The sequence below is a fragment of the Ziziphus jujuba genome, chromosome 5 (assembly GCF_031755915.1).
Source record: "Ziziphus jujuba cultivar Dongzao chromosome 5, ASM3175591v1".
Classification (NCBI taxonomy): domain Eukaryota; kingdom Viridiplantae; phylum Streptophyta; class Magnoliopsida; order Rosales; family Rhamnaceae; genus Ziziphus; species Ziziphus jujuba.
The window spans coordinates 8,063,598-8,081,816 of record NC_083383.1 but is presented as its reverse complement, the minus strand read 5'-3'; the positions used below and the strand labels follow the sequence as shown (position 1 = coordinate 8,081,816).

The following is an 18,219-nucleotide window of genomic DNA, read 5'->3' as shown; positions in this document are numbered from 1 at the left end:
TTTTTAAAAGGAAGATGAAAGCAGATAGAACAATAGATAAATACAAGGCAAGGCTTGTAATTAAGGGATACAAGCAAAAAGAAGGCCTTGATTATTTTGACACTTATTGCCCAGTAACGAGAATAAACTCCATAAGGATTGTACTGGCAATCGCAGTATTGCGAGATCTTACAGTACATCAAATGGATGTGAAAACAGCCTTTCTGAATGGAGATCTAGAGGAAGAGATCTATATGGAGCAACCTGAGGGTTTTACTGCTCCAGGACAAGAAAAGAAAGTCTGTAGATTTGTAAAGTCCTTATATGGACTTAAACAAGCTCCAAAGCAATGGCATCAAAAATTTGATAATGCCATGCTAAAAGATGGCTTCAAAATAAATGAATGTGACAAGTGTATCTATGTAAAAGATACAGAGAATGGATATGTTATTCTATATTTGTATGTAGATGACATACTCATAGTAGGTAGTGACGACAATATGGTTCGAACTACAAAAGCCATGTTAAATTCTAAATTTGACATGAAAAATATGGGGCTTGCAGATGTGATTTTAGGTATGAAAATCACGAGAACTTTGAATGGAATCATTCTTAGTCAAACTCATTATGTAGATAAAATACTGGCTAAGTTTAGTAATAATGACATTAGTATAGCCAGAACACCCATAGATATGAGTTTACACTTATCCAAAAATAAAGGAGAAGGTGTATCTCAAGTAGAATATGCTAGGGTGATTGGAAGTCTGATGTACTTGATGAGTTGTATCAGACCAGACTTAGCCTACGCAATAAGTAGACTAAGTAGATACACGAGTAATCCAAATGAAGATCATTGGAAAGGGATCGTTAGAGTACTAAGATATCTACGATATACTCGTGAATACGGACTGCACTATACAAGATATCTGCTGTATTAGAAGGATACAGTGATGCAAATTGGATATCAGATATAAAGGATTCAAAATCCACTAGTGGCTATGTATTCACATTAGCAGGTGCAGCTGTAACATGGAAGTCCTCGAAACAAACTGTGATAGCTCCATCCACTATGGAATCCAAGTTTATTGCTCTAGATAAATGTGGTGAAGAGGCAGAATGGCTACGCCAATTTTTAGAGGACATTCCGAAGTGGCCTAAACCTGTGTCAGCAATAAGTTTACATTGTGATAGTCAATCTGCGATTAGCAGGGCATAGAATATTATGTATAATGGAAACTCTAGAGACATTCGTCGTAGACACAATTCCATTAGATAATTAATCTCAACTGGAGTTATCTCAATAGACTATGTGAAGTCAAAAGATAATATTGCGGATCTGCTAACCAAATGGTTAAATAGAGAACTAGTTGAGAAGTCATCGAGGGGAATGGGATTGAAGCCCGTGAATAAAGTCAATACGATGGAAACCCAACCTAGTTGACTGGAGATCCCAAGATCTATGTTCAATGAGACAACTTAATTGTAAAGACTAGTACGGATCACTGTGGGGGGTTAATCCTCTGCCCATTCCTATGATGAAACAGTGATAGAAAGAGGTTAAGCATAAAAGTATGTTTTTAATGATTCCTATAAGTGTGTGTTTAGTAATCTATGCATAGGTATGCTGATTATATAAGAAATAGGAATAACCTATGTGAGAGAGAAGAGTGGCCGCTTCAAAGGAGAATTGTTTAGGGCACAATTCTTTAGAAACTCTCGCAGAAACAGGGAGGTGTTCAGGGCTAAAATGAACACAACAGTAAGAACTGAAGTGTACCAGGAAGGAATCATGTGTGGGCTATGTTGTCATTGACACAAAAGACGAAATGGTTCAAAGATATTACTTCTACCATAAGTCAGTAAAAAAAATGTAGTCTCTCAAGGGAAGCTTCAAAGAGTAACATCTACCTATCCTATGCAGGTTCCGACTGTAGAGCTTTACCACTAGAGTCATGTTTGTATTTTTAAATCAAATCATTCATGTGAGGGATTGTTAGAGTTAGGCCTAGGCCCACAAGTGTGAATGATTTGGGTTTTCGATTGCTGAGTTTTGTTATAATATTTTTTATTTAAATCAAATAATATTTTTGATAATAGTGGGAGAGAGTTTTACGGGAGAATAACTCCTTGGTGAGAGTTTGAAGGTTGCATATACTACAATGTTCTTTTCAATTTTTATTTTTTGGAAGGAAATACAGAAAAAAAAAATAGAGGAAAAAAAAAACAGTGGTAAAGTGAAGGTACATAGAGAGTTCGAAGAGAAAAGCTTTAGAGGTGCTGAATCCGAAACCTTTTGTAGCCGTTGTATCCTGAAAGACGTTCGCTACAAAACTCCTGCACCGGTGGACGTAAAACGTCTCAAGGACACTGTGGTATCACACAGGCCTCGGTCGACCTTTCTAGAAAGCAGATCAATTTCAAGGACCTACATGTTCTAAAATGCTTTATTTATTTTGTATTTATTTTATTTATTTTGTATTAAATTGTCCACATGTATTTACATATATTCATATATGATATTTTCTCAATAGATCTACCAATAATCCCCAACCCCATGACACCGTCTCATACGACGCCAAAGCGACTAGAGCGAGCCAAGCCATCCAGAAGCTGAGAGCGCGTGCCTCGAAAGCAGATGAGTTCTGCGAAGTAAGCTGAGGAAAAGCGCCATGACGGTGTCAGCAATCTCCTTGGCACGCGAGGTGTCAACGTGGACAAGGGGGAGGCCGAGGTCAGCAGCAAGAGTAGAATTGACGACGCGGTCGGAGGAGAAAAGGCAGAGGATGAGCTGGTTAGGACGGAGATGGCACTGGGTGGCACGTGGGAGGTAGCCGTCGAAGAGTCGGCTGAGAGGGACGTGCTTGACGATTGCGACGCCGACCAAGGAGTCTTGCTCTAGGTCACAATCGTCGATGCAGTTGAGAGTGACGACCAGGGGGAGAGGAAGAGGAGGTGCATGGATGTTGCGCTAGGGCATTGCAACAAGGGATCTAATAGCCACTTACGACGTCGTTTTTTTTTTTTTTTTTTGGGTCGATCAAGGGTTTATTTGTGTCAAATGACTATTATACCTTTCTTTTTATCAACTTTAACATTAATGTGGTAACGGCAGCGAGTGATTTGCAATTACCACATATATAAGAATTTTGATTGTAATTAAAATAAATATTAAAATTGTACAGTGTAATTAACTTTTATTATTATTATTAAAAAATTAACACATAATAGAATAAAAGAAAATTTTCATTTTAACCCTCTTTAGTTTTGCCACGATTATATATAAAACTTCATATTTTTGGAGTATAATCAATTAATATCTTTTTAATTTGTTATATTTATGAAAATAGATAATTTGTTACTTAAAAAAAAAAAGAAGATAAATTTGGTATACGATCGAATAAAATTGTGGGAATACAATTATGGTATTTACTTGGTAAAACTGCTGGGTCTATTTTGATAAGACAGAAAGCTAAAAGATGTTAATAGTGATTTTTTAAAAGCATAAAATCTAATATATTAAGACAAAACAAGGAATCTAAATGAATTCTTTTATAAAACAAATTTAATTTATTACAATTGATGACATCAACTAAATAAAATTATATAAACACGAAAATATTTCAAAATAAATGCGGGTACTGTAATATAGGTATCAATCAAATATCGAAATTTAAAGTTAATTCAAAACATCAAATGGTATAATGTAGGTTGAATTATTTATTTTGAGGCTTGAAGTAAAGAAAGTTTCTCTCCTTCTACATTTGTATATATTCCGTTGGGTGCGAAGGTAATAGGAATACAGAGGGAAGGCATGCTAAAATGTCAATTCCAAATTTCTAATATAAAATACTAAATAATAACAAATGTTTATTTTTAAATACATTTTTTGCATTATTGACATGAGTTTCTAACAATGCCAAATCAAATGTCAAATATAACACTTCCTATAGTATTTTCCTTTTTCTTAAAAAAATAAAAATAAAAATAAAAATCCTGTAACATTGCTAAAATTGGATACTCATTATAAATACAAAACTAAAGTGTCAAATGTTATATTCTATGAGGACGTGGAAAAAATTACTATATTATAGGCTTGGATATGCATCATATTTCTGCAATAAAAATGCTAAAATTATTTAAATATTTATCAAATTTATTTATTAAATAATATGATAATACTTAATTATTTTATTTTTTTTAATAATTATTCATTTAAAAATTTAATTTTTCATATTTAAATTTTATTAGTATATCAATTAATAATATTTTAATATATATTATTTAATGAATAAATTTAATAAATATGTTAATACCAATAATTTTATTATTTTTAAAAATCAAATTTATCTCTTGAACATCGAGGATACAGCAAGGAAAAAAAAAAAAAAAACACTGAATAAAGACACTGTTTTTTCTCGAATGGATTGGATTCTACTGTAGTAAATATCAATAAAAAATAAATAAATAAATAAAATTTATATATTTAAAAAAAAAAAAAAAAAAAAAAAAAAAGGAAAAATCCAAAAGCCACCTTCCAAGGTCTTGTACGATTGACATTAGAACTGCCAGTCTAGGCTTTCAATCTTTGCTACTACTAGGATCTTTTGACCATTTCTCACAAGCGGGCAGACGTTCAATGATGTTTTACTCGCCCTTGTGTGTTCTCACATCGACCCAAAAATGGGCTTGGATCCCATTATCCCAATCCCATCAACACCTACAAATCCTATTTTTTATTCTATATTATTTTTTTAAGAATTTTTTTTTTTTTTTCTCTTTTTAGTGCGCCCACACAGACGATGTGCCTATAATTCTATTAGCTGATTTTGTGCTGTTTATTGTATAATATGTACGTGGCTTGGACTTTTTTGGGGGGTTGAATGTACCTAGCTTGGACTTGGTTTTTTGTGATTATTTACATGGGTTATCAGCCACTGGTACTTGAAAAGCAATACTTGACACAAATTCAAATCACGGGCCAGCAAAAAATTTATTAACTTATTCATATAAATTATTCAAGTGGGTCTTTAATTAGAGCTCCTTATTAACGGCAATATTATTAAATTTATCATAGAACGTTTATGCAGTTGATCAAGTCAAGAATGAATGTATTATCATCTATTTTATTAATTAACTAATGGAGCAACGTAACCAAAATTTCGAGCTTTGGACTCTAGATTCGGAGACAAACCTACCAATTTATAAAGATAAAACTTTGCTGTCGTATAATTTAATATTCCTGAACGCGTTTATTTTGCTGTTTTATAAAGTTTAACTACTCTGCTCTCTAACATTCTTTGGTCCTTTGAATTCTCATTTGAACACAGTACTCACTCTTCATCCACTAATCATCATGAATCAGATTGTTCTGGTGTTCTTCTTACTGAATTCACTATCTCTGTGCGTTCATTCTCAACAAAATTATTCAGGAATATCAGCACAGGATTGCCAAAAAAAGGACCAAACTGGTAAATCTCAAACTTACCTTTACTCCTGCAATGGCCAATACCCAAGTTGCCAAACCTTCGTCATCCTCACATCTCAACCGGATTATAACTCAGTTGCAACCATTTCAAACCTCACATCTTCAAATCCGGAAGAGCTTGCCAGAATCAACAAAGTCACAAGGCTCACAGTATTCCCACTGAACAAAGAAGTGATTGTTCCTGTGTTCTGCTCTTGTATGAATCAGTACTACCAGGCCAACACCAGATTTATCCTCGGCCAAAACGACACATATTTCTATGTAGCCAATCATATATACCAGGGTTTATCTCCTTGCAGCTCTGTCATGCTTGCCAATCCATATGATGAATTCAACTTGCATCCGAATAGGGAACTGCAAGTGCCCCTCAGATGTGCTTGTCCCACATCGAATCAATCTGCTAATGGAATTAAGTATCTGGTAACTTTCTCAATTGGTCAGGATGATAATGTTGAAGATATTGCCAAGAGATTCAATGTAAGTTCGAGGAGTGTACTAGATGCAAATGGGTTTTCAGAGGAGAATCCGATACTTTCTCCTTCCACAGCAATTCTGGTTCCTCTTCCAACCGAGCCTTCGAGTTCACAAACCGTAGTTCGCAAGAGTTACAATAGCAATCCTACGCGGCATAAAGGGAAGAGAAAAGTTTATGTAATTTTTGCGATTGAGGCAGTTTGTGTGGTGCTAGTCCTCTGCGTAGTTCTATGCGTTGCCATTCTGTTTTACAAGAAGAGATCAAATAATAAGTCTCCTCCGAGGGGTAACAGCAAAAGAGCGACATGGGTGTCTCCAGAGGATCTCCGTGTCGAAATTGCGAGTTTCGAGAAATTTCTCCATGTGTTTGGATTTGAGGAGATCAAAAAATCCACAGAAGATTTCAGCTCCAAGAATAGAATAAAGGGTTGCGTGTATTATGGGGTATTTGGCAGGGAAACCCTGGCGGTCAAGAAAATAAGTAGAGATGCAACGAATGAAGTGAACATCCTGAAGAAGATCAACCACTTCAATTTGATAAAGCTTGAAGGCATATGCACATATCAACAGCACTTCTATCTTGTTTTTGAGTACATGGAAAAAGGGTCTTTGAAGGAATGGCTCAATGGAAACAACAACAAGAACTCTGACTCTGAGGAAACTTTGAGTTGGGCAAGGAGGATTCAAATCGCTCTTGATGTTGCTCAAGGACTCAATTACCTTCACAGCTTCACTGAACCTGCTTATGTCCATAAAAACATCAAAACCAGCAATATCCTACTTAACACCAATCTGAGGGCTAAGATATCAAATTTTAGCCTCGCAGGAGTAGCAAAGAAAGAAACGAGAAGCCGTTCTCTGTCAACCCATGTGGTGGGAACGAGAGGCTATTTGGCTCCTGAGTATTTGGAGATGGGACTGGCAACAGCAAAGATGGATGTGTATGCTTTGGGAGTGGTGATTTTGGAACTCATTACGGGGAAAAAGGCTTCCATAAAACAAAATGGACGAAAAGTGTTACTTTCATCAGCGGTAGTATCAATTATGGAAGGAGACAATGCAGAAGCTGAGCTTGGTTTGCTCATTGACCCTGTTCTCAAAGGAGAAAATAGGATAGAATTGGCCATGCGGATTGCTCAACTGAGTGTTGCCTGCTTAAATCGAGAACTTGAAAGGAGACCAATCATGGAGGAGGTAGTTTCTAGTCTCTTGAAAATTCAGGCAGATTTACTGAAATCAGAATTAGTATTGGATGTGGATTCCTTTATTAGCGGTTAGAAGAGGTAAAACATGTTTGTATGTGTTTCAATCTTTATACCAGATGATGGAAATTATTGGAGAAGTGCTAATATTATCCACAGTATATGAAATTCTAGTTATATCATTTCAGTTATCAACTTTTTTCTGAGTGCTAGTTGTCTAAATTGATTATAACCATGTTCGGAGATTGAAATCATGACTAAAAAACAAAAGAAAGATAGATAAAGTAATAACGATTTTAATTTTAGCTATGGATTTTAAAAGATATATAATACTATAAAACCAACTTGTTTAATAATTGATATAGCAAATGACAAATTGATACAAAAATACTATCATATATATATATATGATAAATGACATGATGTTATTTTATTAGCTTGTATTAACTTTATTAATCGATTTAATTTATATTAATTTCTAAACCAATAAAATACGTAAACAAAATTAATATATGTAGTATTACCCTGAAAAAAACAAAAAACAAAAGGGGTATAAAACCAATAGGATGAAAATGATGAAACAATTAATTAACCTTTGTCAATAATAGTGTTAGAAAATTATGTTTTTAATTTGATTGATATTAAAAATAAATAAATAAAAATAAAAAATACCGCATCACTTTCATTCCGCGTGGCCCAGTTTTGTAGTTTGGCGAGATATTTTGGCATAAAACAGTGGTTTATGTTTTGATCCCCTCGAAGCTCCAACTTTTTACAGCGAAGCAAGTGGAAAAAGCCAGCCAGTGAGGCAGTGACAAGTAGCGCGGCATGTGGGCAATCATTTACTCTTTTCCTTTCTACGAAAGCACGGACCAAGCCAGCCAGGAAACTACATGTCGCCTTCACCGCAGCTGGACTGAAGGGCCGACTTTCGCACTTTCTCCGCAACTCCGGTGTTTGCCCAACAATTTCCACTTTTTCCGCAAATTCTTTTTCCTTTATAAACCTCTCCAACTATAACTGATTTTCTCAAGCGTGTAACTGAATTTTCATTCTCAGAATCTCAAAGCTCTAAAAAGAAAAGAAGAAAAAAAAATCATTAAATTCCATGGCAACTTCTCCCAAGTCCCCCAAATGGTTTCCCTCTCACACCAATTTCAAGCTTAGCCTCCTTCCTGGCCTTCGTTCCAAATCCAAATCCAAAACCCCACCTCCATCTCCACCTTCGAGTTCCACGAAACGACACGAGCTTCAGCAAGTTTTTCGCCACTTCGACACTAATGGAGACGGTAAGATTTCCAGCGACGAACTTGCCGCATACTTCGCCTCCATTGGAGAACCCATGTCCACTTCTGATGCTCAAACTGTCATCGCCGAATTCGATGAAAACGGCGACAGTTTGTTGGAGTTTACGGAGTTCGTGAAATTGATGGAAAGGGAAAAAGAGACGGAAGATGGAGACGAAGACCTTAAGAGGGCTTTTGAGATGTTTGAAGTTGATAAAGGTTGTGGATGTATAACCCCTAAAGGATTGCAACAGATGCTCAATCGACTCGGAGACTCCAAATCGTACCGCGACTGTGCTTCCATGATTCGAGCATTTGATCTTGATGGCAATGGTGTCCTTGATTTCCACGAGTTTCACCACATGATGACTTCGCATTGATTCATTTGTTTTGTATATAAATATTATTATTCTTTTCCATTCATAATATATACATTTTTTTTTCTTTTTTTGTTTCAAATCCTAATAAAGTAATTGTTGCTCATCAACCATCTTTTTGTGGTAAATCAATTTTTTTTTTAATTTTTTTATTTGCTAATCTTTTGAACATAAATCACTAAATCTCGTGTTATATGGCCGCTACGACCAAAACCGTACAAATCAACACTTGCTGCAAGTGAAAGCTACTTCAGAGTCAGTTTCCCTATGCGCTTTGGCCTTGGGGTCTAATAATCATAAGGCCAAAACTTTAATCCTGTGAAAAGAAAAGAAAAAAAAAAGAAAAAAAATGCACTAAAAAATGAATTCAAGAATCAGGACTTCAATAAGGAAAGGTCCCCGTCATCCGAATGTGGTCGAGGGTCCTTCTAAGACCATATTTAAGCACTGCTTGTTGGCCAGCTCTGAATCCATCTCCATACACAGGAGAAATGTCCGATTCAATCTGGTGCTTAAAGAACTCCCCAAGCTTCCTCTCGAATTGAGATCTTGTTCCCTTCTTTAATGTGGTCGACGACGAGGAGGAGGAAGAGAAGGACGATGATGAAGACGAGGTTGATGCTACATTGCTGCCGGAACCAGACATAAGCTCTGCATCCAACCACATATGAGCCACAACCTGACAGATCCCTTCTTCAACATCTTGACTGAGAGTTCGAAAACCTTCAAAATACCAGAAGCATAAACATATGTTAAACATCTTGACAAACAGAAGCCCACTTAATCCTGAATTTATAGTTGTCCTAAAGACTTAAAACAATGACAAACAATGTTGCTTGTCGACTCAACCTTGATGGTTTTCTTATCATATCCGGAATTTGAAAAACAATACATTATAGTTGATTGAAAGGACTCATTTTAATAGCCTAGAGGAGAAAATTAATCTTTTTCTTATTTGGTTGGTAATGCTCCATAAGAATAGCACCTTTAAGCCTCAGCCATGCATGCATCATCTCGTGTGCTAGGATCGACCCTGTCAGCAACCTGTATTCAGACAGTTTTATTGTATTAAACTTTAACATCTTTTGCCACGAAGCAAAAGTTCCCACAAAAGGCAAGGTGAAATGAGAAAACTTTTATGGTCAATTCTTGTAACAACTTGGATCATGCTAAAATTTTAGCTGCTTTATTTATTTATTTTTTTTGTCAAATACATAAATTGTGCATCTTAAATAGTTAAATCATTTAACATATATATCTGCTTCCATATCCAGTCTCAGAATAAAACTAGTTGACAGTTGGTACATTTGTTGTTAATTCTATGTTCAAGTAATCTACAACATCTATAAGACAATAGACATTTCTAGAAATTTACATGTTTATCTTATGTGTTTCTGGGAACAATCATCAGAGTATATCATTACTAATAACTTGTAAGACTTGGAAACTTCTTCAGCACCTCACAGTGCCCCATCTGATACAAGTACTGTCAAATCAAAGGGAGACAAAAGGAAACAATACCTTGGAAGACCATACAAGATTAGAATTGCAGTCACCTCACAGCGTCGGGTTAATTTATAGGGTTCTGTTATCATGTCCATGTTTCGGTTTCCCATCCCATACTTTGGCCGCCTCAAAATCTGATAATTTTTTGGTCAGTAAACATAGTTAACAAACCAATTAACAGCTTATCTTCATACAACTCAGTAATTGAAGAAAGTAAAAAGGGTATTTTTTAACAAATCCTTACTGTGCTAACGGTTTGTTCCTCAGAAAGGCAGAGTCCTCTGGTTTCAGGCATGTGATAATGGCCCTGGAGATGACAAAAAGAAAACACCAATGCTTATTAACAATATAAAAAAGACTTAGAAATGGAGATCTTTATGTGCATGTAGCACATACATAGACAAGAGGAGAAAAAATGGAAACGAATATTGGCATATTTGAGATGTCAATTGTATACATGGAAAAATGCCTATATCTGATACAGACAGTTAAAACAATATGTTCTTACATTTCTTTCACCCTCTCTTGCTTCATTTAGTGCTTGTCTTTCAACCAAGAGTAATGGAACTTGCTGCTCCAGCTTCATGTTCAAACTTTCATAAAATTCTTGTATATCAAGATAAAGGGGTTGGCATTCATTGGTCCCCATTATTGCAGAGTCAAGACATTCTAGGCAGAGTCTTCGACCATCATTAAGGGTGACGTACCGTATGTCCCGTGGCTACATAAAATGAACATAAACATAGTGAATAAACCTTTTTGTCATAAACATGGTCTCCAAGATGTTTTTCTTTAGAGCATGTAAGAAGACTAACCTCCATTCTCTCACAGCTGCAGCATCGAGGAGTATTATCATGTTCATGGGAAGGGCAGTATTTTTGGATCCAAAATGGATGTGCCCTATATTCAATAAGACCAGCAGGATTTGTTGGAATCTGTCAAAAGACATATATTGTAACTAACACATCTGAATATAATATTAGATTGACGTGTCTATAGGTTTTGTAGCAACCTTAATATGGTATTCAAATAATAGTAGATGAATGAGGTCTCTAAATTCCATCTTAACGCATTTGCTATCAATAATTCCAATACCATGATGCATATACACGCATACACACATCTATGTATGCATGCATGTATATATGTATAAGCAATCCAAATGGACCATTACATAAATTATAAAACAAATCTTAACTGGTGGATAAAAGCATATTAAGTGTTTCAGATCAGCACTGATATAAATCATATGAAAGAGAACACTTCATTATAAACAGTGCTGAGCATTTTTGGGAAATTGTGAGATACAAGTTCTTTCTGTCAATTCTCTCTCATCTAACACAGATTTATGAAAATATATGCATCCAAAGTATTTATTACTAAAATTATAAATGAAAGTACACATCCTTGTTTCTCTGTATTAATTTAGCATATATATGCTGTTGGAAAAGATTAATATTATATACATTATGAGCATTAATTTTTTTTTAAACATTTTATTTATATTTATACTTGACATAATTAAGCTTCAATGAGGTATGCTAGTCATTAGTCAGCTATGGCCTCCCTTTTTTACTTGCCTGGAAATTAATACATAAAAGTGAAGTACGACAAGCTTATGCAAGATAAGTAACATTGGAATAGCATTTATTTGCAGGAGAGATTCTTACAAAGTGCTTGCAAACATCACATTTTGGATGGTAGCTCTCCTTATAACAAGATTTATGATAAGGGTAATTCCCAGATGTAGAAAACTGCAAGAAATAAAATATTATAAAAATACTTAGTCCCGGGTACTATTTAGTGAAGCTACAGTTGAAAATTAATTCAAATCATCCAGAAATTAGATTGCTTTGGCAGCTAATTGAGATTAAATTTTGCACCTCATAATCAATAATTGGTAGGTTGCAAGCACGACAGCGGAAACAATCTGGATGCCAAACTGCATTCAAGCAATTTAGATACCTTCCATAACCAATCTCAGTATTACAACCGGCACAAACCCTGCCAATAGTGTGAAGGGACTCTTTCATCATATTTCTTGCACATGAATAAAGCTTAAAACAGCTATATTAATTAAAAAAAGATAAAGCAACCTAAAAAGGGATACAACTGTCAAATTCCACTGGGAGTATGGATGCGGTAAGCTGATATATGATAAAGCAACTACATCTGCATATTCAATGGTAATTTAGAAACAAAGTGCCACTAAACTTTAGATATAAAGTTTTCCAAAAGATTACCTATATCCCATTGGGAAATAAACAGGGATGGAGGGTTGATATGCATTTTCATTTCCATATCGGGGAGGAGACTCCACATTTAGGCTTTCTTGTATAGCTCTGGCAAGTTGTTCATCTTCTTCCAATTGAAAACTATTATCTACCCAATATGAGAAACTGCTCAAGTTAAATTATAGCATTTTTCATTATAAGGATACACACAAGATAAAATATCTCAACAATATCAAGCTGAAGAATTTTTATCATTATCTTAATTTATGTCATCACACTTATACATCATCAATTTGGCATATCCAAGAACCATAAAAAAAGTTCCAGTACAGAAAGCCAAGAGATAAGATTCAAAATGAAGTACATGCATTTAGACATTTGATTATATGACAAATCACAATGTGCCTCTTTTAAGGTGAAGAATGAAGCATGTGCCTTTTCTTCAGGGAGCTAACAATGCTAATATGGAAGATCATATAATAAAGCCCCTTTAAAAGGATGCCAAATCCATCCTGCAAGATACCAAATATGACAGAAAATTCTGCCGTGCACTTTTTACTTGATTATAGAAACATAATGTCAAGCGATCTGCAATTACACCAAATCAGAGATGCCAAGATTCAACTAAAAATGTTTCTCCTCTACCATATAGCATGTGTATAGAAAACATCAGTAATGACACTGGCAATGGTATTCCTAGTTTTTATCAAAGACTTGCATAATCCTTGAGTCCGCCTCTCACTCAATGCCTTCAAACACAAAGAAAGTACACTTGCAACAATTACACTTGCAGCATTAAAAATCTGAGGAGCGTACAATAGCAACTGTTAAATATTTACTCACCAATTGCACTCTTGCCTTTTTGATTTTCTTCTAAGAGAGACAGTGCAATGGCACGGTCTATGTCTTCATTCTCATTTTCTGACCACATTTCCTGCATTCAAGTTACATGGTGAAATATGTTAGGAGGTTAAGCATATATAAGAGCTGATATATAGAAACAACAAAACAAGACATGAAAAAACTTATGAAATTTTAAAACAATCAATAATATCCCTTCTTTGTCAAATATTTTAAGTTTTTATGCAAACTTGTGAAATGTATATGGTTACAACACCCTATCCTGATCATCTGAGAAGGTAGAATGCCAGAAAAACCGTAAGATTTGAAAGAGTTGATTACCCCTGAACAAGAAGGTGAATAACCAGTCGCATCTTCTCCATACTTCTCACGGCAACGCTCTTCAGAAATTTTGTGGCCTGAGCCTTTAAAAAACTTGCTAAGCCAGCCCATAATGCATAAAGTCATCTGCTCATGGTCAATTAAGTTTTTAACTGCACATGAAGCATCCAATTACCTTAGTGCAATTCCAAACAATAGGATTATATAGAAGCTCGAGATATTCAAATTGCTCTGAGTAAACTCATAACCTTCTAATTATATATACCACAAAGAAACAGAAACACATAAGCATTTTAAACATACTCAAAGCATACAAATAATTTGTGATTGAAGAATTATCCATAATTCATGTGAAGAACAAAAACATTTGCAAACTATTGCTGTTCAAAAATCATTTTCAAAGGCCATTCGCATAATAGATAAAACGCGAGAATCAATTTCATTTAATTTAGTGAAAATACAGCTAATATGAAGGTACATATTATGCAGATTTCATCTCCCTATAATGCCCCCCAAAAAAACAAAAAAACTGGGTTTGTTAAAAGCAAAATAAGGAGATGCCAGAGCACCCACCAGGCATTATAGCACCGCAAGTCTCTGCTGAAAAACAGAAAATCAATTCTTACCACCTTAATTCATAAATACACATGCGCGCGCACACACACACACACACATATATATATATATATATATATATATATATATATATATATATATATATATATATATATATATATATGTATATATATAATGAGAGAAAGAAAAAAAGAAAGAGATTCTTCCAGCTCAACATGACCATTAAATTGATGACGTTTCATCTTTAATCTCAGGTTAAAGGTAAAAAGTGGATAATCAGGTAGTGGAGGAATGACTCACCTCACCAAATCAAGAACTGCGGGAACGATGGAGGCAGAGCAAACCCAGATCAGATAAGATCCCGACTCGCTCAAAAGCAACACTTTTGCAGTGTCATCAGAAGAAAAAAGATAAATAAATTTTCTCCTTCCCAACCTCTCTTTATTTCTCTATGCCTTTCTTTTGTGGTAAATGAATAATCTATTCAAGGATTGAAGGAAATAAAGAAAGACACACACTTTATTGAAAATTTTTTTCTTTTTTTTGGCTCTTTCAATTCAGAGCAGAATCTGCCAGAGAAAAAGAAATATTCCGGAGAAAAATGGGAAGAAGAAAACTTAAAACCATTCACGTGTATAGAAAAATCCCAGAAGAAAGAGAGATAAAAGTAAATAAAAAACAAGAACAGCAAATATAGGAGAATAGTTCTTGATTGTACGCCAATTCAAAGTCAAATTTCAAGAAAATTTTATATAAATTTTTTTAAAATATTTTTGTCTTAACCCAAAAGGGATTGACGAAGTTTCATCAAACCCAGTTGGGAAAGGTAATTGCGAATATTCTTATTATTTTGGAGGCAACATATATTGCATGTGGGGTCCTAACCCTCTCCATCGAGAAGAAGAAGAAGACCCCAAATTCAGGCTCTTGACGAAAGCGTAAAGCAAATTTGACGTACCAGATTTATACAAATATACATATTAAAAAAAAAAAAAAAGGCTAAACCTTTATTTACTATTGTGATTATTATTTTTTATAATTAAAATAAAAAAAATTTGACTTTTAATAAAGTAAACTCGTGAAAAATTATTATTATTTCCTGTGATTGAAAATGAATTTGCATTATTGACTCCAAACTGGTAAAAACGATTTTTACTAACGGAAGGACTTCTGTACTTTACTTTTGCTGCTGACACACAACTGTCCTGTGCGACGAAGCTTGTGGACATGGAAATATGTGAGATTTACGAGATTTACAGGTTAAAAGTTTCATTTTTTGGAATAATTTTTTAAGAGGTTGAAAATGTATAAAAAAGAAACTTAAGAAAAGAAAAAAAAAAAAAAAAAAAAAGGTAAAAAGACAGTTGGATAAAAGATTCCTAACTCACTTATTGGAAGAACAAGAAAAAGATCCAAAAACTTTTGGTGTAATTGAAATAAAAATAAAAAAGGGATAAAGATAGGTAATTAAAAATAAGACCACGGAACAAACGGCCCGCTAGACGTAAATAAAGTTACGTTTTTCCATATGTGCCCGACATAAAAATAAAATTAAAAATAAAAACCCTATTTTCAAATTTCAATGGAAACTCGTACTGGAATTAATGCAAAAGTCAAATTATTGGGAAAAAAAAAAAAATGAGATCACGCGTTTATTTATGTAATAGTGAGATAACTCGTTAATGTAAGTAGGATTGTAAGAATATTATGCATGATAATTAACTTATAGTATTTACATACACAATGCTGGTTGAACGGGAAAAAAATTGCACGATTCGGTATCTATTTTAACTATATTTTAAATTCGTTAAGCTCAAAATTAATTTTTAATATCAAAATTAACATTTTTCTTTTTCTTTTTTTGTTTTCATGCTCTACAACCTCGATCGCATTTTGTTTTATGTACTTTCCTTTGCCTCTCCACTCACGCGTTGCTTAGAAATGATCCTACCAAATTGAGGCATGACCCATGCTTAGGAATTTCACCTTAAAAAACTTTCACGCACGACTAAACCAACCAATAAAGTCCTTGGGACGCAAGCCGCCATGGAAATTACTAATATCTGGTTTTTCTCATATTGCTTGGGAGTTTACCGTTCCGATTCATGTTCTATTTCATATTTCAATTTCGATGTTCATTTTAATTTTATATTAAAAATTAAAAATTAAAATTATATTTATTTATTATTAGATTTTAACAATGTTTATTTTTTTAATAAGATTTTAATATATCATCAAAATTATATTTAATTATTTTTAAAATTTTTAATTTTACTATAATTTAATACTAATAAAATTGATTTGATATTAAAACTATTAAGTTGTTTTGATATCAATCTAATTTTATTTATATAAATTATATTATACATATTATCCTTTTTTTCATTTTGGAGTGAATAATAATACATATTATCCTTGATATCTATTAAATATTGATTAATGATATGGCATGTTCTACATGTATATATATATATATATATATATGTTTTGTCACAATTCTACATATATTTATTAAATGGGGATCTTCTCATTGTTTATATTTAGTTACTTTATAAAGGAAGAGGGGATAACTTAATTCCATAACTTCAAACATGTTGATATAATGGGTATAGCCAACTTCACTTTGACTAGTATTATTATTCTTGATAAATAGTTTGTTACATCTCATAAATTATATATTTTGGTGGGTAAATTAATTGATACATTTTATGTATGGTAATGAAGGCCTCTTTTTGGCTTAATTAAAGGTATAGGGAAGGAAATTTGTCAACCTATACCTAATCTGAATATAATATTATGTCTAATACTAAAAACCTTGATGAAATATTTTCACTGTAATGGTTTTTGTAAAAAGTACGTAATTATTAAAGTGTTTTCAAATACTAAAAAAATAAATTTCAAAAAACTAATCCCCATGGAATAACTTAGGAGACTGATATATGATATATGAATTCCAAAATGATATTTATAAAAAACGAAGGAAAAAAAAAATGATCAAGAATTGAAATGCAATAAACATGGTTTATATTTGCTTTAAGTTAAAATGATGTCGTCAAGGGCGGCCAAACGGGTCAACAAAGACAAGGATGGGTTTTAATTAGGTGCGAAAGGAATAATCAAAACCACTACAAATTATCAAAAACTGAAAAGTCTCTCCCAGCCGCATCTTATCAGTTTCTAATGACATGTTTTCCGTCCACACATACCACTGTCAACTAGATCGCCCGTCTATATTTTTTAAACTTCAACTCCACCAAAATTCAAAACAGCCTCAATAACTAATATACTTACAAAAGGAGGGACATGAATTTCCAAATACACCTCACATTACTTAAATAGTTCGGTTTTTATTACTGGATAGTACAAGTGGGCAACCCCACCATAACAAGCACATTTAATAACATCTTTAATGATAAATATTTTTTTCATTAGCATAAAATAAATGTTAATATCAAATTTCAGCATTCGTTATTATTCAATAATATGTATTAAAAAATAACATTGATCCCATACTTCCATTCAAATTGGCCATGGATTCCATTTCAATTTTATTTTTATTGATTTCAAAACAAGTCAAAATCACACTAATAAATGGATGAATCCCACGAACTTTACTAAAATAGGATTTATTATTAAATTTTGCCAATGTTCTATTAGAGAATAAAAAATGACCATCTTGCTAAAATATAATATGGTATGCTATTGAAGATACTCCAAGCCTATTTACAGTACATTTGAAAATATATACATAAGCACTGAACACAAAACTTTATTTGACTAAATAAAATACATATACAAATACATGAGGAATTATCCTCTATATAATTGTTAATTAATATCTCTCCTCGTATTTATTTATATGTGATGATTTACAAATAAAAAATTTAAAATATATGTATGAAAAGAATAAGTTTGTAA

The 18,219-nt window shown here is 33.4% G+C and overlaps 3 protein-coding genes across 4 annotated transcripts; 2 read left to right on the top strand and 1 right to left on the bottom strand.

Moving 5' to 3' along the window:
- Window positions 1–5,332: 5,332 nt before the first annotated feature.
- Window positions 5,333–7,216, top strand: LOC107420200 (lysM domain receptor-like kinase 4). Its single transcript, XM_016029098.3, has one exon. It carries the CDS (start codon window positions 5,333–5,335, stop codon window positions 7,214–7,216), a length of 1,884 nt encoding a protein of 627 aa, XP_015884584.2.
- An 806-nt stretch (window positions 7,217–8,022) lies between these two features.
- On the top strand, window positions 8,023–8,931 carry LOC107409714 (probable calcium-binding protein CML41). The gene has a single exon (XM_016017139.4). It carries the CDS (start codon window positions 8,249–8,251, stop codon window positions 8,804–8,806), a length of 558 nt encoding a protein of 185 aa, XP_015872625.1. The 5' UTR covers window positions 8,023–8,248; the 3' UTR covers window positions 8,807–8,931.
- Window positions 8,932–8,954: 23 nt separating this feature from the next.
- LOC107409103 (protein DA1) lies at window positions 8,955–15,239 on the bottom strand. 2 transcript variants are annotated; one of them, XM_048475551.2, is made up of 13 exons: window positions 14,602–15,239; window positions 14,299–14,325; window positions 13,726–13,877; window positions 13,387–13,477; window positions 12,553–12,691; window positions 12,193–12,313; window positions 11,980–12,063; window positions 11,125–11,244; window positions 10,818–11,030; window positions 10,554–10,616; window positions 10,325–10,443; window positions 9,789–9,847; window positions 8,955–9,526 (listed from the first exon to the last, which is right to left on the bottom strand). In XM_048475551.2, exons 2-13 carry the CDS (start codon window positions 14,303–14,305, stop codon window positions 9,186–9,188), a joined length of 1,509 nt encoding a protein of 502 aa, XP_048331508.2. In that variant the 5' UTR covers window positions 14,306–14,325; window positions 14,602–15,239; the 3' UTR covers window positions 8,955–9,185. The 2 variants fall into 2 exon arrangements, with proteins under 2 accessions (XP_048331508.2, XP_048331509.2); XM_048475552.2 differs by lacking the exon at window positions 14,299–14,325 and having other exon boundaries at window positions 8,957–9,526; window positions 14,602–15,238.
- Between the last annotated feature and the right edge of the window lie 2,980 nt (window positions 15,240–18,219).